The following is a 26367-nucleotide window of genomic DNA, read 5'->3' as shown; positions in this document are numbered from 1 at the left end:
ATATCTGGTCTCTCTCTTGCCATCCCTTCAGCTTCAGATCCTGGTTCCCCCAGAGATAAACTTCTATCTATCTTTCCTCTAGCGTGAGGGCTGCTGGCCAGTCCCTCACGCTACAATTCTAAACCTCCTTTTACCACACCAAGCTACCTTTCTTATAATTAAGAAGTATAAGAATGGTAGCAATAGTGCTAATATATAGTTAAGAAGGATGAATATTTAGTTAAGAAAGTTACAAGGAAGCACAGTGGATTGTGCCAGGCCTGAAGGCAGGAGAATCTAAGATCAAATTTGACCCTAGATACCTAGTAGTTGTGTGACCCTGGGCATGTCAACCTCTGTCTGATTCAGTTTCTTCAACTGTAAAAAAGGAATAATAATAGCACCTGTCTCAAGGGGTTATTGAAAGGATCAAATGAGATAATATTTGCAAAGTGCTTTGCAAAATATCCGACACAAGGTCCTGTAGAAATGTTAGCTGTAATGATGTCATTCAACAAACATGTTTACAAAAGTTTTCATTATTACCCAGGCATGAAAGATACTGAATAAAATTTTCAGCAAATGCACAAACAAAACAGACTAAATCTTAAAGTAAAACTTAAATTTTGAACTACTTACACTTTAGAAAATATAAATTTTAGCTAGTAATAATGTAGATTTTTGCATCAACTTCTGAACCATTTCTGCTCTTAATAAAGTTGTTTCGCTGTCAATTATTTCCAACAAATCAGTGAACGAAAAATCTTGGGATAAGTCCTGACACTGAGCAAAAAATACAATCTTTGACTTTTACATTTTGGGCTTACCAAACAAATTGTCTCATATTTTATCATGACAGCTCTCCGGTGGGGCCTTCAGCAAAGCCAGCCTGAAACCATGAGTTCATATTAAATGGGCTCTCTAGAGTTTTGTCAATGCCAGTTCATATCCAGTTGAAGCATCAGCCTAGACATATGTTAATACTATTTTCCATGGCTAGGCATCATTTGGTGTAGGCTTTCCTCTTTTAATATTGCATTGTAAGAGTATTTCCTTTTCAATATGTCCAAAACAGAACTTATTAACTTTCCCCTAAAATCTATCCCTTTCCTGAACTTCCCCCATTTCTGTGTAAGATACACAGCCAGTGAGACCAAGTAGCACTTACTATGTGTCAGATATCATGTTGTGTCAAAGACATAAAGAAAGACCCAAAAAAGGGGGGGGGGTCCCTACCCACAAGGATTACATATTCCATTGGGAGAAACAATATAAATAGCAAAGTGCATACATGCTCTATACAGAAAAAATTAAATGGAAGAGAGCATTAGCAGCTAATGGGACCCACAAAGGCCTCCTGAAATTCAGATGAAGTTTGAACTGTCTTGAAAGAATCCAAAGAAACCATGAGATGGTTGGGGGTGGTTGGGTGGGTTGGAGCATCCCAGGCTTGAGGGATAGTCATTTGTGGAGGGATGGAGAAAGGAGATGGAGTGTTATGTTAAACTAAGGAACTGCAAGCTAAGACACACACAACTCAGTGCACCTTGTGCTGTTACTGTTCAGTCTTTTTTTTCCCCAGTTTTTGTGACCCCCTTTGGGATTTTATTGGCAAAGATCTTAGAGTGGCTTTCCATTTCCTTCTCCAGTTCATTTTATAGATGAGAAACTATGGTAAACAGGGTTAACTGACTTGCCCAGGGTCACAGAGTTAGGAAGTATCTGAAATAAGATTTAAACTCAGATCTTTCTGATTCTAGGCCCTGAGCTCTATTCTGTACCACCTAGCTGCCCCCAGTACACCTACTAGCTGTGATTTATTGGATATAATGATTCCTTCCCATTTAAGAGAATTGCAACTGGCCAGGAAATTGGTAGAGAAATCTTAGGGAAACCAGAGAGCTAATAATAACATTTATGTAATATTATGTCATAATAATATTATATAGTTTTTAAGGTTTATAAAATACCTAACATCTCACTTAGTCCTCATAACAACTCTGGAAGGTAGCATGCTATATATTCCTTTTTTATGCATGAGGAAATTGAGACAGGCAGAGGTTAAGATTAATTGACTTGCCTTAGTTAATATAGTAAATTAAGTGTCCAAGGCTGGTTTTGAGCCCTAGTCTTCCTGACTGTAGGGCTAACACAGCAAAAAGATGGGAGCTCTTAGTGAATGACCTGAGTTTTTTCAGAGGAAAGGCAAAGTTCTCAGCTGATAAGGTTTGGGGAGAGGGGTTGATGGAAGGTATGAGGAGAGATGTAAAGGTTTGGAGAACTTGCTATGATGTGTGAGAAATGGAATTGATTCAAGAGGTTTAAAAAATTTATCTTACTGTGGTGAGGGTCCAGTTGACATTCTGTTATATGAGTTAGTAGTCAGTAGGGTCTAGTGAGGTTCTCCAGCTATGTTCAGCAGCACATATATAGGAGCAAAACCAGCAGATGGTAAGTACCATAATCCAAAACTGAAGGTTGACAGGGCAAGACTGACCATACAATAAAGGGGAAAGAGTCAAGAGAAAAGAATGGGGTAGAGTGAAACTGGTTCATTAAGGGGTCAAGATGGGAAAGAGATAGGCAGTTAGGAGGCTCAATAGATAGAGGGCCAGACCTGGAGATGAGAGACGCTGGGTTCAAATCTGGCCTCAGAAACTTCCTAGCTATGTGATCCTAGGCAAGTCACTTAACCCCCCTCTCCACCACCCACTGCCTAGTCCTTATCACTCTTCTGCCTTGGAACCAATACACACTATTAATTCTAAGACAGAAGGCAAGAGTTTAAAAAACAAAACAAAACTGAGGGATTGAAGTTCATGGTGAGGACAAAGAACAGGGTTAGGGGCTCAAAGGCAGAGGGACAGAGGTTGAAAGACAACATTAGGATCAAATAAAGAAATTTCAGTTTGTGAAAATGGAAATGAAATACTTGTGAGGATGACAAAATTGAAGGAAAAGCCACTGCTGTGTGTAGCCCAAATGGGGTGGAGAAGAAGGTCATGGGAAATTAATAAATTGAGCTACTGGAAGAATTTCAGAAAATTAAGGAGAACAGAAAGACTGTGAGCCAGTCACTGAATTCCCTGAGGAAGGAAAAAAGTGTCCTAGAGATGACTAGATAGCTACTAGAATTTTGACTTGGTGATAAATATAAACTCAATGTCAAAGAAAGAGGGTTACTGAATGATGGTGGGAGAGCAAGAGCCTGGAAGTGGATATAGGAACAAGAAGTAATCCAACTTCTCAATCACAGCCAGAGAACAGAATTGCAGAAGAAAAACATATGATTGATCACGTAGTTTGATAGGGATACGATTAGGGTTTTGATGTTAAAGGATCACTCTATTGCAAATATGAATAAAAATCATAAATCATGTAACCATGGAAAAATATTCTAAATAAAAAAAAAGAAAGCCCATATCAAGTATTGACATACTATGGTCCCCTGGGTCACTAAGGGTTGGACACAACCAAACAACACCAAGAGGGAAGTTGAGGAAGGAGAGGTTGTATGGAGGAGGAGGAGGAGGAGGAGGAGGAGAATAAGGGAGCATTCAGTGGGGGACTATGTTTGAAAAATAACAACTAGGATTTGAAGATCACTAGGACAAGGATATGAAGGGCAGTGTGATGTTAAGTGCTGAGGATTGAAAAGAAAGGGGGAAAGGACCTATTTGTACAAAAATATTTATAGCAGCTCTTTTTTGTGGTGGCAAAGAATTGGAAATTGAAGGGTTGCCCATCAGTTGAGGAATGGCTGAACAAGTCATGAGATATGATTGTAATGAAAAATACTGCTGTGCCATAAGAAATGACAAACAGGATGATTAAAAAAAAACCTGGAAAGATTTATATGAACTGATGCAAGGTGAAGTGAGCAGAACCAGGAAATATTATGTATCAGCATTACTGTAAGATGACCAACTAAGAATGACTTAGCTATTATCAGAAATGCAATGATCCAAGAACACTTCAAGGAACTCATGAAAAAAAATGCTTTGCATTACAACTAAAAGAGTCTGAATGCAGATTACAGCATATCATTTTTTCCTTTATTTCCTTCATGAGTTTTTTCTTGTATGTGTGATATGTGTCTTCTTTCATAACATGATGAATATAGAAATATGTGTTGCATGATAACACATGTAGAACCTATATCAGGTTGCTTGCTTTCTTAGGGACTGGAGAAGAGAGAGAGGGAGAGAATTTAGATAGAAAAATGTCAGAAAACATATTAAAAATTGTTTCTATAAATAATTGGGGGAAAATTAAATATTATTATAGGCAAAGTTTTAAAAAAGCATTGAGGATTGAGTTCTGATAGTTATCCTAGACAGTTGCAAAGGATAGAATTGTCCCAGGATGTTAGTCTGCTATGCATATTTGGAGAGAGGAGCAAGTACTCTTTGAGAAGAAAAGGAAACCAGTGTGGACATATAGGAGTTGGAATGCACTATAAAACCCCTTAGAGGTGAAGAAACAAACTCAAAAAAGTTGTGTTAAGGTTAAAGATTTAGCTGAAATTCAGGTCAGAAACCAATTCTCTTGATTTCAATGTTTCAGTAATGTACCTTTTCACTAATTTAACAAGCTAATTCAGTTTCATCTCTTTTCAGCACAATTGCAAACATTTATAGACCTAAGCATCCTTTCATTAACTGGTTAAATGCGTTGTGTTTGAGTCATTGATTCCACCTCAGAGTTTGTCTTTGTTTTTCTTTGTTTTAAGAAAAGTCTGAATCATAATGTGCATTCATTTTAGAGATCCTTTAAGGAAAGCTTTTGGGTTCTCATGGTGTCAAGATACTGAATGGGCAGGGACCAGGGCCAGGGGAGATTATTATGTGGTATTGACTATCCTGTCTTTTCTTAACCTAGACATCACTGGTAGCTACAGAGTGCCTTTGAATTAGATTGGGACACTTGCCCTAACCTGCCTACTTTTTAAAGTACCTGCATCTAGGTCTATCTTAATCCCTCCCTTTCTGGCTTTTTACCACACTCCTAGTTCACTCTCCTCCATACCTTTCAATGTGTGCCAGGAATTCAGTCATCAGGCAGATATTTTTGGAACTCAAAATGTTGTTTCCAAGCTCATAGCAAAGAATCTAGATGGTGGTATCTGGGTGTATGCCTAAAAACTTCTATGTATCTTTTTAATCTTGTACATCTTGGGGTAGGGATAAGAGCATCAAATTTATCAGCCCAAGGATAAACACGTGTAACCCCCAGGCTTCCCCTGGGAACAGACCAGAGGAAAGCGAGCCTGCCTGGAAATCATCGGAAAAGCTCATTCATCATCATAGGATTTACAGTTGGAAGAAACCTTGGAGATTAGTATTCTAGTGCCTCATTTTAACATCAGAGGAAATTGAGGCCCAGAGACTTGTCCAAAGTCACACAGGTAGGAAAAAAGTAATAAAACAGATTCTACTAACTCCAAACCCAATGCTCTTTTCACTGGTTCTGCTATATGACTGCCTCAGCTTACAGCAGCCTCCCATTTCAGTAGACCTTGTTACTTTGCGGTAAGGGAGATTCTATAAGACACTTGCCCTTTGAGTGACCCGGGAGAATTGGAAAAATGTGGCAGGATCTCTTCCCCCTTCCGAGCGTTCTGCAGGTAGTTAGAAGCATCTGGGATCCTCACAGCCTCTGGTAGGGTCACTGGCTGTTTGTTTTACCTTCTTCCTGGAGTGCTTCTGGCCCAGGTCTAATTTCGTGAATTGTTTGCAACAAGGCTAATCTAATTCACGGAGCCAGTAAAACTCAATTGGGAGATTATCAAACCCAATCCACACATTTTACAATTTAGGTGACCAGAGGGGAAGCGTCACCTGGAGAGGAAGTAACAGAGCTGGGATTCAAATCTAAGTCCCTCTACTCTAAATGCAATGTTCTTTCCCTGTACACCGAGCTCTAAAGGACACTCGCTTCATCCCGCTTTTCCTAAACAAACCCACTATCCAGATTCATGCGCCCTCTTCACGTACACAGCTGGCAGACACGCCCGCCCCAGATTGTCCCGTCACCGTTTTCACTGATGTATCTGGTGGCATCAGTCTGCGTATTGTTTCCCTAGGGCACGCCACCTCCCCTCCATCACCCCCGCCCCCAGCCGTGGTGTGTGTTTACAATGTGTTTGCCTTGTGTGTTTGCGTGGTGTGTGTATGTGGATCAGGTGCCGAGGTTGCTGGTGAATGCGCCTGTGCGGTGGCCCCGCAGGGCCCAGCGGAGCCGGAGCAGCCGAAGCCGCTTGGGCTGCAAAGACGGCGACAACCGCGAAGCCACCGCCGCCTCTCGGAGTAGAAAGGTGTGATTACGAATCGCTAATTCTTTCTGGAAGATGGCCGAGACCGGAGTGGCGCGGGCCTCTCCGTCAAGCCATCGAGTAGCAGGTAAAGGACGCGCGGACTTCCGAGGCTCTGTCCTGCGTTTGTCCTCTCCCTTCTGTATCTGCCACGCACATTTTACTCTGCCCGCAATGGGGCACAGCTGGAGTGAGGTGCTGCGTACGCGTGTGTGCGTGTGCGTGAGAGTGTGTGTGTGTGTGTATGTGTGTAAGAGAGAAAGAGAACCAGAGAAAGTGCGTGTGCACGGTCGGCTCCAGGAGGTGGGGGTGGGGTGGGGGTGGGGTGGGGGCAAGAGACATGTAAGAGTGGTCTGTTGGGGCTAGTGCAATCCTAGAAATTGCAGGAGGGGATATGCTCTGCTCTCCTTCCTTTGCCTGCAGCTGGAGGTTAAGGCATGTCCTTGTTCTTTTCTCTGTTGGAGAAAGATGTTGTCTAGTATGCGCCCGAGCTCTCTCGTCCGGGTCCCTGCGGCGGGCCACCTGCCCGCCCAGACCACCTTTTTGCAGAACTGGGGGCGAAGAGAAGGGGGACTGACGAACCTGTCATCACCAGCATCGCTTCTTGGAAAGGGGCGTGAAGGAGAAGAAAGAGGAAAGGAGGCGGGGTGGGGTGGGAGTGCAGGGTCCCCAATTCTATCGGTGCTCAGCTCTCCCTGACTGGGCCCGCACAGCACATCCTCCTCCAACCCCCAACCCTGCACCTATGCATGGGTTGGGGTGGGGGAAAGAAGAAGGTCCTGAGGGGGAGCTCAGGCCAGTGCTTTGCGGTGGTGGAGAGACCCTTGGACCTCTCCCGGAAAGGCTTAAAATGCCTTTTCTTTCTCTGCTCGGCCTGGTACCAAATCGTGCTCGTGAACAGAGAGAGGGGTCTTGGGGAGCAAGGACTGAGGATATTTCTGATTTAAGCCTGATTTCCACTTCTTTCCAAGAATTGGGCTTTTAAACCTCCTTCCACTCACCCTTCTCCTTTCTTTGCCTGTCACCGACAACTATCCCCTCGCCACCGTCCCTCTCAGCCTCCTAGCCCGGGTGGTGAGCTGGTGGAGGGGGCAACTGCCCAGACGCCCTCCTGTTGCCGAGCTCCAGAGGCCAATGTATGTGCCTATGTGTATACTTGTGTGAGCGCTCACTCAGGTTACGAGCAGCTATGAAATCTCGGGATAGGGTAGGGTGTTGCCAACATGGTGTGTGTGTTTGGGGTGGAAAGTGGGCAGTGTCTCACCTGTGTGCAGATTAGCGCTTTGTAAAGGTGTCAGCACCACCCAGTGTGCGTGTGTGTGTGGTAAGTACACAGGGGTGGTCGGTTGGGTCGCTTATGATAGAGAGCAGGGCTGAAGCGAATCTCCCTCCCCAATGGGAAGCTCTGCTGTCCGACAGTGGCCCAAAGCAGGCTGGGGGTGGGGGTGGGGAGGTGTAATGCATGTAATCTAGACCGTAGATGTAGGCTTATTGCCCCCCACCCCCACCCGACACACATAGTACAACGCACACGCATTGAAAAACATGGTGTGCCGGCATGGTGAGACTGCTTGGTCTTCAAGTCCCTGGAAGTGTGAACATCGGGACAGCTATAGGCAGAAGTTGTTCGAGATTAATGGTTCACGGTTCCTGAGGGTGCAGAGCGTAGTTTTATTACAAAGCGGCAGCTCCAAAGAGAGCCCAGTAGGAGCAAAAGTGCTTCGACTTGAGCGGGAGGGAGGCGAGCTGTGGATTTGGTTACTCATCAGCATGTACGCTTGTACAAAGTTCCTCTGTTTGCTTTAAAATAGACTCTGGTTTTATGAGACCGAAGCTATTCGCCGAGAGGCGAATTCAGGTGTTTAGACCTGCCCCAGTTGTTCTTACGTGGCAGCTGTACCAAATAAGTTTCCCAGCCCCAGACTGCAGTGGCTAGAAACTTGTTCCAAACTTCACACTGTCGTTGGAGAGAAAGAGAATCGGATTGAAAATATGCGGAATTTTGGATAAGAATTTTGGCCCCACTAACCCTTTGAAGTGGCTACGTAGAGTCTTGGAGGATAAGCGGTAGGGAATCATTTCGTAATGTTCGGGTGATTTTTTTTCTAAAGTAATATGATAAAAACCAGCTATTTAAGTAGCTAAGATATGCATTTTTGTATTGTATTGCAAAGATCACAAATGCAGGAAAGAAAGAAATCTAGGTGATGCTCATTGATCAATTGTATGGCCCTATTCAGGAATAAGTTATTCATTTCTGGGGCCTTGTTTTCCTCATCTAGGAAATAAGATCATTAAATGATGCCTAAGGTCCATTTGTACCTCTGTGATTCATAATTTCATTTCTTTGGGTTTAAAAAATTCTCTATTTTTCAAGCAGTGCAATTAAAAAACAATTACAGTTTATAAAATATGTAAAGGTGCCATTTAAAATATAATCTTATTTTTAAAATATTTTCCCATGGTTACATGATTCATTGTCTCTCCCTCCTTTCTTCCCTCTCGAAGAGCTAACAAACGATTCCACTGGGTTATATATGTATTAATGCTCAAAACCCATTTTCATAGTAAGCCTGCCTTTTGATAGGTATTTTCATTCCTATCTTTTATGAATATCCAGGTGCTTTACAAACATTTGAAGCACCTCAGAAGGGTGGGTACTATCATTTCCCCCCACTTTATGGATGAGGCAACCAAGGCAAACAGAAATTAAGTCCTTTGCCCAGGGTCACAAAGCTAGTGTCTGTGGCTGTGTGAGAGCTCAGATCTTGGAGACTCTGTGCTGTTTCCACTGTGACACTCAATTGCCTCCATATCTTTCCTGAGGAGCTAAGATAGAGTTTTCCAGGATTTGTTTTGTTAATATTACCTGTCAAAGGCAGAATATCTTCATCTTTCAATGAAACTATGTAACCTGCAATTTTATTGCCAAATATTTTAATATGCTTTGTGGTAACATAAGGTAACATAAGCTCAAAGCTATTTTCCTTCTTTTAAAGTTTAAAGCTGAAAAGAAACAAGTCATGAATTTTTGAAAAGATGACTAGAAATCTAAATTCCTGGAGCTGAGTATACTTTGGTGTAGGTAGGGAAAGCAAGAAATAATATTGGAAGCTTCAGGTTAACTATTGTGTAGTCCAGAAGTAAGCATAATAATGCTTTTTTTGTTGGAGTCATAAAAATATCAGTCTTTCTGGAAAAGCAGTCTGGTTTCTTTGTTCAGGACTTTTGGGGAAAGAGCACTTAGGCTTTTCTCCTGATCCAATTCTCTGCATGCAGTTGATGCTTAATAAATGTTTGTTAATGTGGTATGACATCGAGGAAATAACTTCTGTCTGGACCTCAGTGCCCTCATCTGTCAAATGAGGCTTAGACCAATTTTTCTCAGATTTTCTTCCACTTCTAAACGTTTGAGGTTTGTTTCACTTGGTCCTTAACGTGGTAGTAAGAGATGGTCAAATGCTCTTAACCAAACAGGGTCTAGAATGAAGTCTGGGATGAGGTGAACCTTTAGGAGATCTAGATGGTACAGTGGAGGGCAGGAGAGGGTGGTGGTGGACTGGAGCCAAAAAGGTCTGAGTTCCAATCCATTCTCAGACACTTGCCAGCTGTATAACCCTGGGAACCAAGTCACTTAATTTATACCTGCCTCAGTTTCCTCCTGTGTAAATGGGATATAATACCTACCTTCAAGATCTGTTGTGAGCATTAAATGAGATAATAGTTGTAATCAATGTTTGCTTCCTTCCTTTGCAATCCTAAAATTTGTGGAACTGGGATCATCCCATTCTTTCCAAGTTATTTCTCAACTATTTCTTTAACTCTCCCTACTATGATCAGCACTGTACTTTGGAGACAGCCCAAGTGGAAGACAATAGTTTCCCTCAAAGAGCTAGTTGGGCAGACAAGATACCAATAACAAGTGGCATTTATACTGTTCTTCCCAAATCATTATTTCCATTTTGCAGATGAGGAAACCGAGCCTAAGAGTAGTCAAATCATTTGCCCTGGGTCACATAGCTAATTAAATGTCTGAGGTAGAATTTCCATTGTGCCACTTAACTGTGTGTATGTATATATGTATAAAACATATATAATTTATTCTAATTGTCTCATATATAAGACATATTAGACATGTAAGACATGAGAATATAAATAAAGCATTCCTGGTTGGATTTTGTTTTAGTTATAACCTAGTTGAATTTCTCCCCAGTACTCTGAGATTCAGTTTAATATGTAAGTGAATTCTTTCTTGGGTTATCTTGCAAATGTTCTTAGTCTTAGATTTCATTTATCCAGTTTTATGTTGGGTTAAAAGATGTTCAGTGGGCCTTTGGCACTGTTTATGATGGATTCAATTCTTGAAAGAGGTTTCTACATTAAAAAAAAAAACAAACTCCTTACCATCTGTCCCCCCCCCCCCCCCAGCCTTACCTTCTATATTAGTAAGACAGAAGAGTGGCAAGGGCTAGGCAATGCAGGTTAAGTGACTTGCCCAGGATCACATAGCTATGATGTGTCTGAGATCAGATTTGAACCAAGATCCTCTTGGTTGTGTGTGTGTGTGTATATACACACACACACATATATATTAAACACTTACCTTATATCTTATAATCAATACCGTGTATTGGTTCTAAGGCAGAAGAGCAGAAAGCCCTAGGCAATGGGGGTTAGGTGACTTGCCCAGGGTCACACAACTAGGAAGGGTCTGAGGTCAGATTTGAATCCAGGACCTCCTGTCTCTGGACCTGACTCTCAATCTACTGTGCCACCTAGCTGCCTTCTGGGTAGCTAAATCCAGTGTATTACTCTTGCATTTTTTAACTGGAGATGACTTTCCCAAATTGTTGTAATGAAATTAGGTAATGATTTATCTGTGGAATGGGTATGACTAAAATCTATCATGCCTCACTTAAATTCAACCAAACAAATCAATAAATCAGTATTAATCATGAAGTACCTGGGTCAGGCACTGTGCTAGGCACCTTCAGAGGCAAATCCAAGGACTCGAACAGTCCCTATTTTCATTGAACTTACATTCTAAGCTCACATTAGCAGAGTGACAAGTACATATAAAATATGTAGTATAAAGTGAATAGAAATATATACAAAGTAGTTAAGTACAAGATAGTTTGGGTACTAGTCACTAGCAATGGAGGGAAATCAGTAAAGGCTTTATGCAAACCAACCAAGAAAACCCCACAGCTTTCAATAAACGTTTATTGCCTGGCACATAGTAGGAAATTAATAAGTGCTTGTTGGTTAATAAAAACTTACTCATCTATATTCATTAGTCCTTAAAACTGTACTTCTGAATATGATAGAAAAAACATTTAAAGGCTGAAAAAAAATTTACAGCCTTTCAGAAAATCAGAAGAGGCAAGAACTTAATGGGGTACCTGATTGGCTGCTACACAGCCCCAAGCAATGAATGATAAAGAGTGGAAAGACACCACCATCCATCTCCAAGGCTGAGACCTTTGGCAAAAAGAAAATCTATTCCTTGTCTGGCATCAAATTTGGGAGGAGCAACCTGGGGAAGGTAGTTAGGGGAAAAGCTTTGGTGTTGGAATCAGAGAATTTGGGTTGGGGTTAGTCTCTGGGCATTGGCTGTTTCTCAGCTGCTTGTTTAGCCGCGTGAAATGGGTCATTTCAATGCTCTGACTCAGTTTCTATATATGTAAAATGAGGATAATAACACTTGTCCTACATACCTCACAGGGTAGTTATGAGATAACAGATAACAGACAAGAAATCACTTTGTAAGCCAAGTATAAAGTGCTTTATAGATATATGAAATTAACTTCCAAAGTTTCTTGGGTTAATATGCCATACATCGATATGCCACTTCATAGTACTATAAAGGTGTAACTTAATTGTACCTAACACAGTAAAAAGGGAGGAAGAAGACCTCAAATTTGCCTCAGTTAACAAATACTTGCTCTCCTTGCTTAGTGGAACAAAGTGTGGCCAAGGACAGTAACAGATTAGAATATAAACTATTGGCAAAATGTTACTTCTAAAGAGGATGGAATGACTTCCAATACTGACTGGCAAAATGTTAGATTGTAAACTCCTTATGGGCAGGGACTGTCTGTTGCCTTTTTTTATATCTTCAGACCATGACATAGTACCTGGTGCATAGTAGGTGCTGCTAAACAGTTATTAAATGAATGAAAGCAACGAAGAGAGCTCCTGAAGGGAAAATGAGTCTGCAGAAAGTTTGGCTTGAGGTTCAACCCAAGAACCCAAGACTTCCCCACAGAGCTTCCTCTAAATAACTCCTGGGAGATAGGATAAGGAATTAATGGTCTACATTTTATAAATAAAGCAATAAAAACATGGAAATGTTTCAACTCCTTTAAAGAGACCACAGCAAAGCAATTCCAGTTTCACAAATGACTAAGACCCCAGCTTGCCAATTCTTATGGCTCTATCTCAGGTGGGATTTAATGTTTAATTCCTCCAAACCTAACGAAACTCATTTAGCAGCCATACATTTATGATGCAGAAAATCCCACAAAATTATCCTTCTGCTTTGCATAGGTAGCATTCTGGATCCCTTTTTTTCCTTTAAAAAGTATTTCATTGATGATTTTGTTTTACATTGCAGTCATTTCCCAGTTGCCAACCCACCCTTGAGAAGCCAGCCTTGTAACTAAGAAGAACAGTTAATTAAGTCAAACAGCCACATTGCCCTTATCTGCCATGAACCTCATTCAGCATCTGTGATCTCTTTCTGTTGAGGAGAGAGAATATTTCATCAACAGTCCTCTGGCACCAAGACTGCACCCTGCATTAGCTGAGCCCTGATGTCTTTTAATGTTGCTTTCCTTTGCATTATTTTAGACATGTGTACATTGTTCTCTTAATTCTCCTTTCTTCTCTCAGTGCCAGTTAGTTCAGAGGAGCCTATCCAAGAACTCTTGTTTCTTTTCTTTTTTTAACCCTTACCTTCCATCTTAGAATCAATATTAGGTATTGATTGGAAGGCAGAAGAGCAGTAAGGCTTAGTCAGTGTGGGGACTTGCCCAGGGTCACAGAGTCAGGAATCTTCTAAAGGTCATATTTGGACCCAGGTCTTCCCGACTCTAGGTCTGGGAGTCTATCCAATATCCTACTAGCTGTCCCCTGTGTCCTTGTTTCTTATGACGTCACAATATTCCATTACATTCAGACCTAAATTTGTTCAGCTATTCTCAGGCCAGTGAGTACCCACTTTTTTTTTCTGCATTGCTTTGTTTGCTTCCTTTTATTGTCCTAAAGAGTTACCTAGTTAGGTTCTGGGGTAGTATCAGGGTGGGGAATTCCTGATTTGCTACTTCTGCAGAATAGCAACCCATCCATAACTTGGGGTCTTGGAGGATTCCTGAATCACTAACAATACTAATGCATTGGCCCATGGTCCCAGAGCATCATAAAGAGACTTGCTACGAAATACCTGTTTTGTTAAACATGGGACCTATCTTTCAATGGCCTCCTTGGGGCATAAGCTCAGTAAAATATTGGAAGAATCACCAGGGATACAAACAGAAAAGGAAGATCTATCCCAGCTTTAAGGGAGCTCAAATTTTAGTAGACAGAAATAACACACATTGGGAAAAATTAGGCTTTTAAGTTAGATGGAAAGGACCAGTAGTCCTTTGCATATAGCCACAGTAGGTAGATAGTCATTTATCTTCTTTAATATCATTTACATGAATAAAACCACATGGGCATCCAGTATTGAAGCATTCAATGGTGTCAGGGACTTTAATATCAAGAACATGGTTTTCTGGATCTTCAGTAGCTGTACCCACTGAGGAGGTAAGGAGTGTTGTACCTATAGAGACAGTGGTTCCCTTTGGAGGCAGGTGACAAGCAGAGCCAATGGCCTGGGGCTAGAGATTCATTGGCTTCCTTGTCTGGTGATAGATGGTCAACATGAAGTGCCAGTGTTAGGGGAATGGAAGTGCCCCTTCTCCATCAGGACTGCTCCTCTGGATGGCGATCATGGTAGCTGGGTAATGATTTTTGTTTCTACAAAAACTTTTATACATAACCCAAGTTGTTTGTTTTATCTTTTGTGATCATGTATACCTCTAGCTCAAGCATTATCCTCCTGAAAGGACCCATATGTACAAAAATATAGGTAACAGCTCATTTCCATAGTTACAGCAAAAAAAAAAAGTGGCACAGATTCAGAGACATATCAGAAGATTACATGAAGTGAGTGGAAACAAAATATTTTATATGATTACAATATTGTAAAGAAAACTTCAAAAGCTCCAATCAATGCAGTTGCCGACAATAATTCTAAAGGGCCAATAATGAAGAATGCTGTACAATTCTTGACAGAAAAAGTATAGAAAAGAGGTGTAGGAGGCAGTGAGGTGGATCAGTGGATAAAGAACCAGGCCTAATGAAGGGTCCTGGGTTCATATTTAACCCCAGACACTTCCTAGCTGTGTGACCCAGGGTAAGTCACTTAACCTCCATTGCCTAGCTCTTGGCTCTTCTGCCTTAGAGCCAATATTGGGTTAAAAAAAAGAGAAAAGAGGTACAATTGAGCATATATTCTTGGATATGGACAATTTATGGGTTTGTTTTGCTTGGTTATGCCTAGACGGGAGGGTTTTTAATTGAGGATGAGGAAGGGAATTGGAAGGAAAGGGGAAATAGTAATAGTAATGACAAAAAGAATAAGAAAGAAAAATGCATCAATTAATCAATCATTAAGAGAATGAGCAAAAGAGAGCAGATAGAGATTCAGAGGGAGAATCAGAAAAACAGAACAATTTTGAAATTACTAAATTTTTTACATAAAAAAAAGCAAATTAGAGGGATTGGTGATTTGTGATTTATTAGTCTTTTTCTGTTCTATGTTTTATTGGTTGTCAAATTCAGAATTTCACAAAAGAATCTCCCTAATTCCAGGCAAGCAATTTTCTTGAAAGTCCTTATACATTTAGTGGCAGCTTCGGTCTCTGCTTTGAATATAGAAGAAGGCGAGGTAGAAATTATTTAAAGATGTTTGTCTGAACAGACCTCCTGGGATGTGATGACCTCTAGCAATACTACCTCCCCAAAACCTTTCTTCATTTTTCTTGCCTCTTAAAATGAATCAGCCTACAGTGTCTGGGTTACTGTGAAGCAAGGAAGACATGGGGTGGTGGCTGGGAGCGAGAATGGAGCAAATGAAGCACTTGGGGCTGGTTCCACCATTCTTTGGCGCCTGGCAGTATATTTATTGTGAGGGAGTGGAGCGGAGCTTCAGACAGCCAAGGAAAACAGGCACTTGCTATGCCAGCCTACCCTTCCTCCTGCCCCAGCCCTTCCAATGACCTGCCTCACCTTTTAGAGCTTTCCTTTTTTCTTCCTTCTTTGCCTTTGCTTTTTTTTCTTTTAGCACTCCATCTGATAGAATTAGGAGAGGATACACAGTTATGAAGAATATCTAATTTTAAAAATCTGCTACTTGTGTGACAAAGACACAATTTGTACAACATTCAGAGAAAGGAATATTCAAGCAATTCTGTGATCCTGCCCTGGTTCAGGGCTTCATCCACTTGAGCTTACACTACTGCAGCAGCCTTCTGGTTGGTTAGCCTGCTGAGATTCTCTCCTCAAATCACCAATGTAATTTTCCTAGAGTAGATCTGGCCATGTCACTACTCTTACTCAATAAAATTCAATGGCTCCCTTTCACCTCTAAGATCAAGTAGCCTTTCATACTCTACTCCCCTCACCCACCTTTCCAATCTTTTTTACCCCCTTTTTCCTTTTCTGTTCTAGAATTAAGTATTGGTTCGAGGGCAGAAGAGTGGTAAGGAGAGGCCAATTGGGGTAAGGTGACTTGCCCAGGGGTCACACAGCTAGGAAGTGTCTGAGGCCAGATTTGAACCCAGGACTATTGGTATCTAGGCCTGGCTGTCTATGCCCAGAATCAACTATCTGCCTTTCCTTTCCAGTCTTCTTATATCTTACTTCAGTTCCTTGGGGGTGAAGGCCTACCTCACCCTAATATTATGCAATTCAGTGGTGATGGCTTCCTGAATCAGTGCCCAGCTGCTCTAACCACTGTGCCTCTTAACTGTCTTACAAGTATGGGATCAGCTGCCCTATTTATATGTGACCCAGTACTCAATTTTTTTCTTTAGTAATTTATTTATTACCAATTATATATAATAATACATTTCCACATAAGTTTTCCAAATTGTCTCCCTTCCTCCCCTCCCTCCCTCCTCCCAGAGCTGACAACCAATTTGATCTGGGTTATACATGTTCAATTTTTTTTTCTTTTACCTTACCTTCTATCTCAGAATCAGTACTGTGTTTTGGTTCCAAGGCAGAAGAGTGGTAAGGGCTAGGCAGTAGAGTCACACAGCTAGGAAGTTTCTGAGGCTAAATTTAAACCCAGGACCTCTAGGTTTGACTCTTAATCCACTGAGCCACCTAGTCACATCTTGCTTAATTATTTTGAAAGAAACAAAAGATTTCCCTTCTGATACTTTCCTGGTCTCCTTGAAGTTCTGCCATAATTGGCCCTATTTTTTCTTCTCCTCTTCCTACACCATTCTGGTTTGCTGATCATCTTTAGCTCTTTGGGTGATTCATTTTGTTCTCCCCCTCCTCCCATTAAACCAAATATTTAGAGCTGGAAAATAACTCCTTTTTTATTACGTTAATATGTCACAATCTAGTCAGCTCTTCTCTAATTACCAGCTAAAAGGATCATAGATTTAGTGTTTGAAAGGACTTCAAAGGCCATGCAGTTTAGTCTCCTCATTTTTCAGTTGAGAAAACTGAAGTGCAAAGAAGAAAAAAGTCTGGCCAAGGCCATACAGATAGTGGAAAAACCAGAATTTCATTCAAATTTTGAGAGAAGGGAATAAAAATATGTATATTTGTATTTACTATGTGCCAGGCACTATAATCTAGACTAAGTGCTTTTACAAATATCTCTTTTGATCCTCACAACCCTGACAGGTAGGTCATTAATCCTCATTCAGAGCTGAGAAAACTGAAGTAAACCGAGGTTGTGTCTTGCCTGTGTCTTGTATTCACACAGCTAGTTAGTTTCTAGGGCTGGATTTGAACTCTATATAGTCTTCCTGACTCCAATTCCAGTGCTCTTTTCACTGTGCTATTGTACTGTTTCAGGATGATTCTTTGGCTCTAATCCAACATCCTTTCCCCACTGTACCATATTTTCTTATCAGAGCAGCTCTAAATATTTTTATTTTTATTTTTATTTATAGTATAGTATAGTATGATAATAGGTCCCCCCCTTCCTTTAGATAATATTTTGTGGACAAAATTCTCTTAAGAGAATCTCTGGTTTTGAAAGGTATGTTCTGGTACCACTCCTCCCCCCCCCTTTTTCATGTTCTCCAAAAGGTATGTACCAACAATGTCATTGGAATTTCTGTTTTCCTGTAGCCTTGTTAACACTGGAATTACATAATTTTTTTTCATATTTTTGCCATTTTGGTGGGTATGAGGGAGCATCTTAATGTTGTCTTGATTCATATTTCTCATATTGTTTAGAAATTTGAACATTTTGCATGTGCTTGGTTTTTTTTTGTGTGTGTGAAATTAACCATGTTTCTTTTTTCCAGTCTCAATTCTTTCTTTAGTAGCATTTTATTTTATTTTTCCCAATTACATGTAGAAATAATTGTTAACATTCATCTTTCACATTTTGAGTTTCAAATCCTTTCCCTCCCTCCTTCTCTACCCCTATATGCTATCAAGTATTACACATTTCCATATTTATCATATTATAGAAGACATGTATCACTAAAAAAGAGAAAATAAAATGATGCATGGTATGCTTCAGTGTGCATTCAGATTCCATCTATCCTTTCTGTGGCAGTGAATAGCATTTTTTCTTCATGAGCCCTTTGGAGTTGTCTTGGATCATTGTATTTGCTGATAATAGCCAAGTCATTCACAGTCTATCATCTTACTATATTGCTGTTACTGTGTACGATATTCTCTTGGTTCTGCTTGTTTTACTGTGCATCCGTTTCATACAAGTCATTCTAGGTTTTTCTGAAATCATCCAGTTCATTATTTATTATAGTACAATAGTATGCTCCCAGAATAGATAGATATTCCTTTTTGAAAAATTAAAAAAATTTAAACCCTTACCTTCCATCTTAAAATCAATACGGTGTATTGGCCCAAGGCAGAAGAGCTACAAAGGCTAGACAATGGGGATTAAATGACTTGCCCAGAGCCACATAGCTAGGAAGTGTCTGAGGCCAGATTTAAACATCTCTAGTCCTGGCTCTCATCCATTGAGCCACCCAGCTGCCCCTTATTGAAGGATTCTTGAAACCTAGGAAGTCTTTAATGTCAATCCTTTGAGAGTTCTAGAATGAGAATGGGAGAGAAAGAGAGAGAAAGAACTTTCTGTACCCTCTTCAAAACTTTTATGGCATCCTAATGCCTGTTTATTAGCTTGTTGCTTTTTATATTTTGCTGTCATTGTGCTCTCTATACCCTTTAACTTGAGTTTGGGATAAGGATTGATGATGAAATACTGTTGACTCAGTTTTCAGCAGGTGTTTCCCTTACAGATGGGTTATTTTCTGAGCTTCGAGTTCTACGTGTTACCAAACAGAACTAAACAATGATCACTTGCATCAGTCAGGCAAGTAGGTGTGCAATTAAAAGAGCAATGGACCTGGAGTCAGCAAGACCGATTTAAAATCCAGTCTCAGACTCTGGCCATGTGACTCTGGGCAAATCGTGTAACCTGTCTGCTTCAGTTTCCCCAAGTGTAAAATGAGGAAAACAGCTCCTATCTCAGGGTTGTTGTGAGGACCAAATGAGATAATACTTGCAAATGCTCTTAGCACAGTGCTTGGCATATAGTAGGTGTTAGATAAATGCTTATTCCCTTCTCTTTTCCAGTAGTAATAGATCTGATTTCACTTAGTCAAATTTGGGGTTAAAAAGGCTCACTTTCAAGTGATTAATTTTAATGATCATTATAAAATGAAAACTTTTCTTTCTCTCAGCAATATTCTCCTCTTTTCAATTTCTACTCCATTTGTGTTTTAGTCCAAAACATAGCTATTAGGAAACTTGTTATCTCTAAAGAATAATAATTGTCTCTTATCATGGTCTATTAATTCCCACATATCTCTAATATCCCCTGTGCTTGGGATGTTAATTTTTTTTAAACAACTAATAAATAGAATTAGAGTATTCTTTCTCTCCCCATTGTCTTAATTTCTTTTAGTACTATTGAATGGTGCCTGAGGATTCTGTGCCTTTTTGTGGGAAGGGTTCAATGTTGTTGGTGCATTATTTTCTTTCCTATCTTTTTTTAAACCCTCACCTCCTGTCTTAGAATCAATACTGTGTATTGGTTCCAAGGCAAAAGAGCAGTAAGGGATAGGCAATGGGGGTTAAGTGACTTGCCCAGGATCACACAGCTGGGAAGTGTTTAAGGCCAGATTTGAACCTAGGACCTCCTGTCTCTGGGCCTGGCTCTCAATCCACTGAGCCACCCAGCTGCCCCCTATCTTTTCTATTTTTAATAAGCATCCTTATTGCCAATTAATGTGTTGAAGATGACCTTAAAATGAATATTAAAAAAGAAAACTAGGCTAGCTGACTCGAGATTTAACAGAAAGGAACAGCTAAGTGACTCAGTGGATTGAGAGCCAGGACATGGGTTCAAATCTGGATTCAGACACTTCCTAGTTGTGTGACCTTAGGCAACTTGCTCAAACCCAATTGCCCAGCCCTTACTTAAGCTCTTCTGCCTTGGAATCAATACCTAGAATCAATTCTAAAACAGAACATAAGGGAGAGAAAGAGACAGAAAGACAGAGAAGGAGAGAGAGAGAGAGAGAGAGAGAGAGAGAGGGAGGGAGAGAAAGAGAGAAAGAGAGAGAGAGAGAGAGTTAGCAGAAAGAAAGAAACTATATCAAGAAGGAAGGTCTTATACCACATACTGAAAGATATTCAATTTGGAATCTACCAGCTGTGAGAGAAGCAGAAGAATTCAACAGAAAGGACTTGTGTCAGGGGATCTGTGTTCAAATCCTGGTTCTGCTCATTATCGGATGTGTGTCCTTGGGGCGAATAAGTTTACCTTACAGCAGCATTGTTCACTGGAAACTCAAATTGGCTCTCCAATCAGAGGACCTGGTTTCAAATTTAGTCTCTGATGCTTTTACTACCTTTTTGACCTTGGCAAATCACTTAATTGGTTTCAGTTTCCTCATTTGTAAGTACATCTATAAAATCAGAGAGACAGGCTCAAAGTTGTGCTGGAGCCAGTTCCAACTGAGGTGGATGTTAAATTTTCATAATGAGGACTTACACCTATAAATCAGCAAAGCCTACAAATTGGGGCTTGATTTATTGTTTTAATTATTTGGGGGGCAACTTGGTAGGACAGTGGACAGAGAGCCAGGAATGAAGTCAGGAAGACCTGGGTTAAATCTGACCTTAAACACTTCCTAGCTATAGATCTGGGGCAAGTCACTTAACCTTAATTGTCAAGCCCTTACTGATTTTTTTTGTCTTGGAATGGACATTTCGTATGGATTCTAAGATAGAATGTCAGGGTTTTAAAAAAAAATTGTTTAACCTTAAGAAAGTGATGGAGAAAATAAAAAATTCACAATCACAAAGATAAAGCTTTTGTGGTTATATAGTTTTTCCCAGTTATTTCCTCAGTTGCTAAACATTTACTAGCACATCATTTGTTGACCTAATAGCCTTTAAGGACAGGCTTCTCCACCTTAAACTATGATCCTATGGGCCCTTGTGTAAGTAATTTTACATGCTTCCATTCTTAGGTTCTTTTGTCCAGATTCTAGTTCATCCCAGGAAAATTGAAGCTGTTTTCTTAGGTCAGGAGTTTCCTTAACCTTTGTGTTGTGTCAGACCCAGTGGGTGCTCGTAAATGTTTTAATAACCAGCTTAGAGTGGATGGGGTGGGGAGTGGGAATGTACCTAAAACATATTTTAAACTTTAATCCTTATTAACATTTTCTCCATCATTTTCCCAAGTCTAGACAATCAGCAAAACAATTCATCAAGACCAAATTTGCTGATTTCCAAGATTTAAATGCTCACACTGAAAATTTAGCAACTGGCTGCTGTTTCAAGCTGATTCCAGCAATCTTCGCATGGACCCCTTTGTTAGCCTGGTGAAGCATATGGACCCCTTCTCAGAATAACGTTTTTAAATGTGTAAAGTAAATACATAATATATTGAAATAGAATAACAAAAAATAAATGTTTTGGTTCTACATATGCTAGATTAAAAGCCCCCGTTTCACCTCAAAATGTTAGAAAATGAAGGCAAAAAATTTTTTTTCCGTGTAATTGGGAAAAAACAAAATTTCTTTTTGGAAAATTTAATTTAATTAATTCAGAATATTTTTCCATGATTACAATGTTCATATTCTTTCCCTCCTTTCCTCTAACCCCCTCCTGTAGCCAACTCGCAATTCCACTGGGTTTTACATGTGTCATTGATTAAGACCCATTTTTATATTATTAATATTTGCATTAGGGTGATTGCTTAGAGTCTACATCCCCAGTCATATCACCATTGAGCCACATGATCAAGCAGTTGTTTTTCTTCTGTGTTTCTACTCCCACAGTTCTTTCTCTGGATGTGAATAGTGTTTTTTCTCATTAGTCTCTCAGAATTGTCCTGCAATCTTGCATTGCTGCTAGTAGAGAAGTCCATTACATTCGATTGTACCATAGTGCATCAATCTCTGTGTACAATGCTCCTTTCACTCCGCATCAATTCCTGGAGGTTGTTCCAGTCTCCATGGAATGCCTCCAGTTCATTATTTCTTTGAGCACAATAGTATTCCATCACCATCATATACCACAATTTGTTCAGCCATTCCCCAATTGAAGGACATCCCTTCATTTTCCAATTTTTGGCCACCACAAAGAGCACGGCAATGAATATTCTTATACAAGTCTTTTTCCTTATTATCTCTTTGGGGTACAAACCCAGCAGTGCTATGGCTGGATCAAAGGGCAGACAGTCTTTTAGCGCCCTTTGGGCATAAAAACAAAACATTGTTGAAGGGAATTAAAAAAAAATTCTGACTTTTAGATTCATGCACATTTGTTATAAATGCAGACTGCTGATGTTAGATGAGGAATTAGTAAATGGCAGTTTACCAAGAGCAGAAGTGGTTTGGATTTAGGGGAATCTTCTTAGGTATAGAGTTGGTTAACAGAGCAGAACAGCTGATATTTTGATTAAGGTAGGTCCTAGGGTATATGTGGGTAGAAATTCCCTTTTGTTCCTGCCCTAGCTTTGCAGAGTTGGACCAAAGTATTGACCCTTATTTGAGTCCAATTCTCCCCTACACTGTCGAGGCAACTCGGTGACAGAGTGGATGGAGTACTGTGCCCAGAGTCAGGAAAATCTGAATTCAAAGCCAGCTTCAGAACCTTATTAGCTGAATGATCCCAGGGTAAGTTACTTAACTTTTGTCTGCCTTAGTTTCCTCATCTGTAAAATGGGGAATATAGCAGCACACACCTCCCAGTGTTGTTTAAATGAGATAATATTTGTGAAGCATCTGAAGCTTCCAAGTGCTTAATAAAGACTTGTTCCCTTCCACTTAGAAAAGACTTACAGTTTGGCAGCTCCTTTGTTTGCTTCACTTTAATACATTTGATAAGCAGTAGGTTTTGTTTTTTTTTAATCCTTACCTTCCACCTTATAGTCAATATTGTGTATTGTTTCCAAGGCAGAAGAGCAATAAGGGCTAGGCAATAGAGGTTAAGTGACTTGCTCAGGGTCACACAGCTAGGAAGTGTTTGAGGCCAGTTTTGAACCCTGATCCTGTTGACTCCAGGCCTGGTAGAGTCTATCCACTGAGTCACCTAGATGATCCTAAATAACAATTAATTCTTATATAAAATTTATCCTGAAAATAAATGGGAGGGAGGTGAGATACTAAAGCATTTATTAAGTACTTACTGTGTTCCAGGCACTGTGCTAAGTGCTATTTTTACAAATATCATCTCATTTATTTCTTTGGATTATCTCATTTGAAATGGGTTTCTATCTTTTTGCTTGGAAATTGATAATGTGCTCAAAGCACCAGGATAGATTACGATGTTTTGCCAGTAGATTTTTATGATCTAACACAATATGGCACAGCCTGACAATATCATACATTTAAATCTGTATTATATAAAACTAAATATTTTTTAATTATTTTGTTTACCTTTTTGCCAGCATTGATTTTTTCTCTTCTATCTCTCTCAATTGAACAAATAAAAGAAAAATAAAAGTCTTGTAACAAGTATGCACAATCCAGCTAAAGAAATTTCCATGTTGGCTCTGTGCAAAAATTTGTCTTGTTTTACATTTTGGGTCCATCACCTTTCTGGCAGCAGAGGTGGATCACTTCTAGTGTCTGCCCTCATCCTGTTATAATTGTTCTCTCCCAAGTTATTGAGGATCTCTTAATTGCCAGCTCTAATGGCCTTTCCTCAGCCTGCATCCTTATTGACCTCTCTGCAGCGTTGTTCCTGTGGTCTCCTCAATGCTCCCCCTGGATCCTTTGGGAGACTCCACAATACTGTGTTCTCTCTTGGTTCTCCAAGTTTCAGTCTGATAAGTATTTGTTTCCTTTGCTGTATCTTCATCCATGTTACATCCATTAACTGAGGATGCAGTCTAGGGCTTTGCCTTGGGTTCTCTTCTCTTCTTTCCTATTTAGTGATCTCCCCTATTGGTCTAATTGTCATCCCTATGCAAAAGAGAGAACATATAAAGCACTTTGCAAATCTCGAAGCTCTATATAAATGTACTCTTATTATCATCTACATAGCTAGTCCTAGGGTCTCTACTGAGCTCTGGGCACACATGACAAACTGCCTATTGGGCATTGCAAACTGAACAAGTGAATTCAGTGCATATTAACAATGCCAGGATCAGATGCAGCTATGTGGTTCAGTCAGCCCTGGGGACTGGAGGTCCTGGGTTCAAAACTGGTCTCAGACAATTTCTAGCTGTGTAGCCCTGGGCAAGTCACTTCACCCCAGCTGTCCAGTCCTTATTGCTCTTCTGCCTTGGAACTGATGATTCTAAGATATAAGTTAAGGGTTTAAAAAAAAAAAAGAAGAAGCAAGGATCCAGACAGCTCCAAGAGTCTCACAAAGAAAAAGACTATCCACTGCCATCGAAGGAACTAATAGGAGTCCAATGTAGATGGAAGCATACCATTCTTCACTTTATTTTCTCCATGAATTTTCTCTAGTATAAGCAGTATACGTCTTGTTTCACAACATGACAAACATGGAAATAGGTACTGTATGATAATACATGTACAACCTATATCATATTGCCTGCAGTTTGGGGGAGGTAAAGTGTTCGGAAGAAGAGAACATAAATTACAAAATGTCAGAAAAAAAATTCAAAGTCGTATCAACATGTAATCTGGAAAAAATGAAATGCATAAATTTAAAAAAATGTTTTAGGAAGTACTTACTGTGTGCCAGGTACTGTGCTAAACCTTAGGGATGCAAATATAAAAAATAATACAGGCCCTGCTTTCAAGGAAGGGCTCTAAAAGGGGAAGACAACACATACCAAAGTTTTTGTGCTTAAGGCAAGGGATTTGATCTGGAAAATTATAGGAATGCTACGTGAAAGCAAAGGGAAATTGATTGACAGAGCCTTCTAGGAATAGTACTGTTGATGTTATTATTGTTTCCAGAGCTAGAAGTAGAAAGGACCCATATTCCATATTCTTGGTATATTATCTTTTAAAAAAATTTTATTGCATGTACAGAAATAATTTTTATTATCTAGGCAATTTAAAGTTTTGTAAATATTCCTCCATTTCACCTAGATTGTCCATAAATAATTTTTAACATTTGTTTTCCTGCATTTTCTAATCTAAAAGCTCCTTTCCTCCCCCCATCGCAAAGGTGGCAAACAATATGATATAGTATTCTGTATATTATCTTATATGCATCTAGTTATTTACATGTTGGCCCTCCCATTAGAACAGAAGTTTTATTTTATTTTATTTTTATTGTCATGCAAAACACACTTCCATTTTGGTTATTGTTTTAAGAGGACACTCATATATAACCAAAATCCCAAAACAAAACCATAAATACACTGATGTGAAAGATGACTCCAACAGTTTTTTCTCTGGAGGTGGATAGCATTCCGCATCATGTCTTCCAGTATTGTTCTAGATCATTGCATTACTGAGAGTAGCCAAGTTTTCACAGGTAATCATCATCCAATATTCCTGTTATCATATACAATGTTCTCCCAAGAACAGAAGCTTCTTGAGGACAGGGGCAATTTTTGCTTCTAAATCTAAAGAACCCAATACAGTGCCTGCTACTTAAATAGTGAGCCTTAATAAATGCTTATCGATTGATTGATGGATTAAATTTGTGCCAGATGGGCCTACTATGATCATTTTTACTTTTCAGAATCCTATCTTTCTTCGAGGCTCAGTTATATTGTCACTTCCTGTGTGAAGCCTTCCCTTCCCATCCTTTCAGAGTTCATACTCTCTCATTATTCGTTGAATAAGTATTTATTAATTGCCTAAATGTGGGGCAGGCATAGCAAAAAGATAGTCCTTACTCTCAAGAAGCTTATAATTTAATGGGGTAGACAACATGCAAAAATATATCTACAAAGTGAGCTATACAGAATAAATAGGAAATGATCAACAAAACAAAGACTTTGGAATTAGGAGTCTGGGAAAGATTCCTAGAGAAGGTGGGATTTTAGCTGGAACTTAAAGGAACCCTGGAAGCTGTCAAGAGCCCAGAGAAGGGAGAGCTTTTCTGGCATGGGGACAGCCAAAGAAAATTACTTTGTATTTATTTCTTTGTGTATATGTCTTATTCTCTCTGCCACCCCTTCCCCAACCTCCTGCTTAGAATGTAAGCTCCTTTAGGATGATTAAGGTACTGTTTTGTTCTTCTTTCTGTATTCTCTAGCTTAGTATCTTGCATAAAGTGAATTCTAAATGAACATTGAATGAATTAAATTGAACCAGGGCTTTAGTTTCCTTGTAAGTATAAAAGAAGGAGAAAGA

The 26367-nt window shown here is 39.8% G+C and overlaps 2 protein-coding genes and 1 pseudogene across 11 annotated transcripts in view; 1 reads left to right on the top strand and 2 right to left on the bottom strand.

The window, feature by feature from the left end:
• Positions 1-5967, bottom strand: part of LOC100013540 (cilia- and flagella-associated protein 276-like) — a 13312-nt gene extending 7345 nt beyond the window's left edge. Inside the window, exon 1 of the mRNA XM_056793328.1 lies at positions 5538-5967. The gene's annotated coding sequence lies outside the window, so the exon portion shown is untranslated. The remainder of the gene's footprint in view (positions 1-5537) is intronic.
• A 127-nt stretch (positions 5968-6094) lies between these two features.
• Positions 6095-26367, top strand: part of MAP7D2 (MAP7 domain containing 2) — a 204314-nt gene continuing 184041 nt past the window's right edge. For 4 of the 10 annotated variants that reach the window (XM_007493447.3, XM_056793325.1, XM_007493449.3 and 1 more), the window contains exon 1: positions 6097-6380. In XM_007493447.3, coding sequence (XP_007493509.1) covers positions 6329-6380 — 52 coding nt within the window. In that variant the 5' untranslated portion in view covers positions 6097-6328. Of the gene's footprint in view, positions 6381-8338; positions 8360-26367 lie in introns of those variants that run through there. The other 6 variants (XM_007493444.3, XM_007493442.3, XM_016433384.2 and 3 more) reach the window with 4 other exon arrangements.
• LOC100013692 (MOB-like protein phocein) overlaps positions 8127-26367 on the bottom strand; it is a 112728-nt pseudogene continuing 94487 nt past the window's right edge.

Source organism: Monodelphis domestica, chromosome 4, assembly GCF_027887165.1.
Source record: "Monodelphis domestica isolate mMonDom1 chromosome 4, mMonDom1.pri, whole genome shotgun sequence".
In the NCBI taxonomy this organism is placed as follows: Eukaryota; Metazoa; Chordata; class Mammalia; order Didelphimorphia; family Didelphidae; genus Monodelphis; species Monodelphis domestica.
The sequence above is the reverse complement of the archived record's forward strand: the minus strand, read 5'-3'. Positions and strand labels throughout refer to the sequence as shown.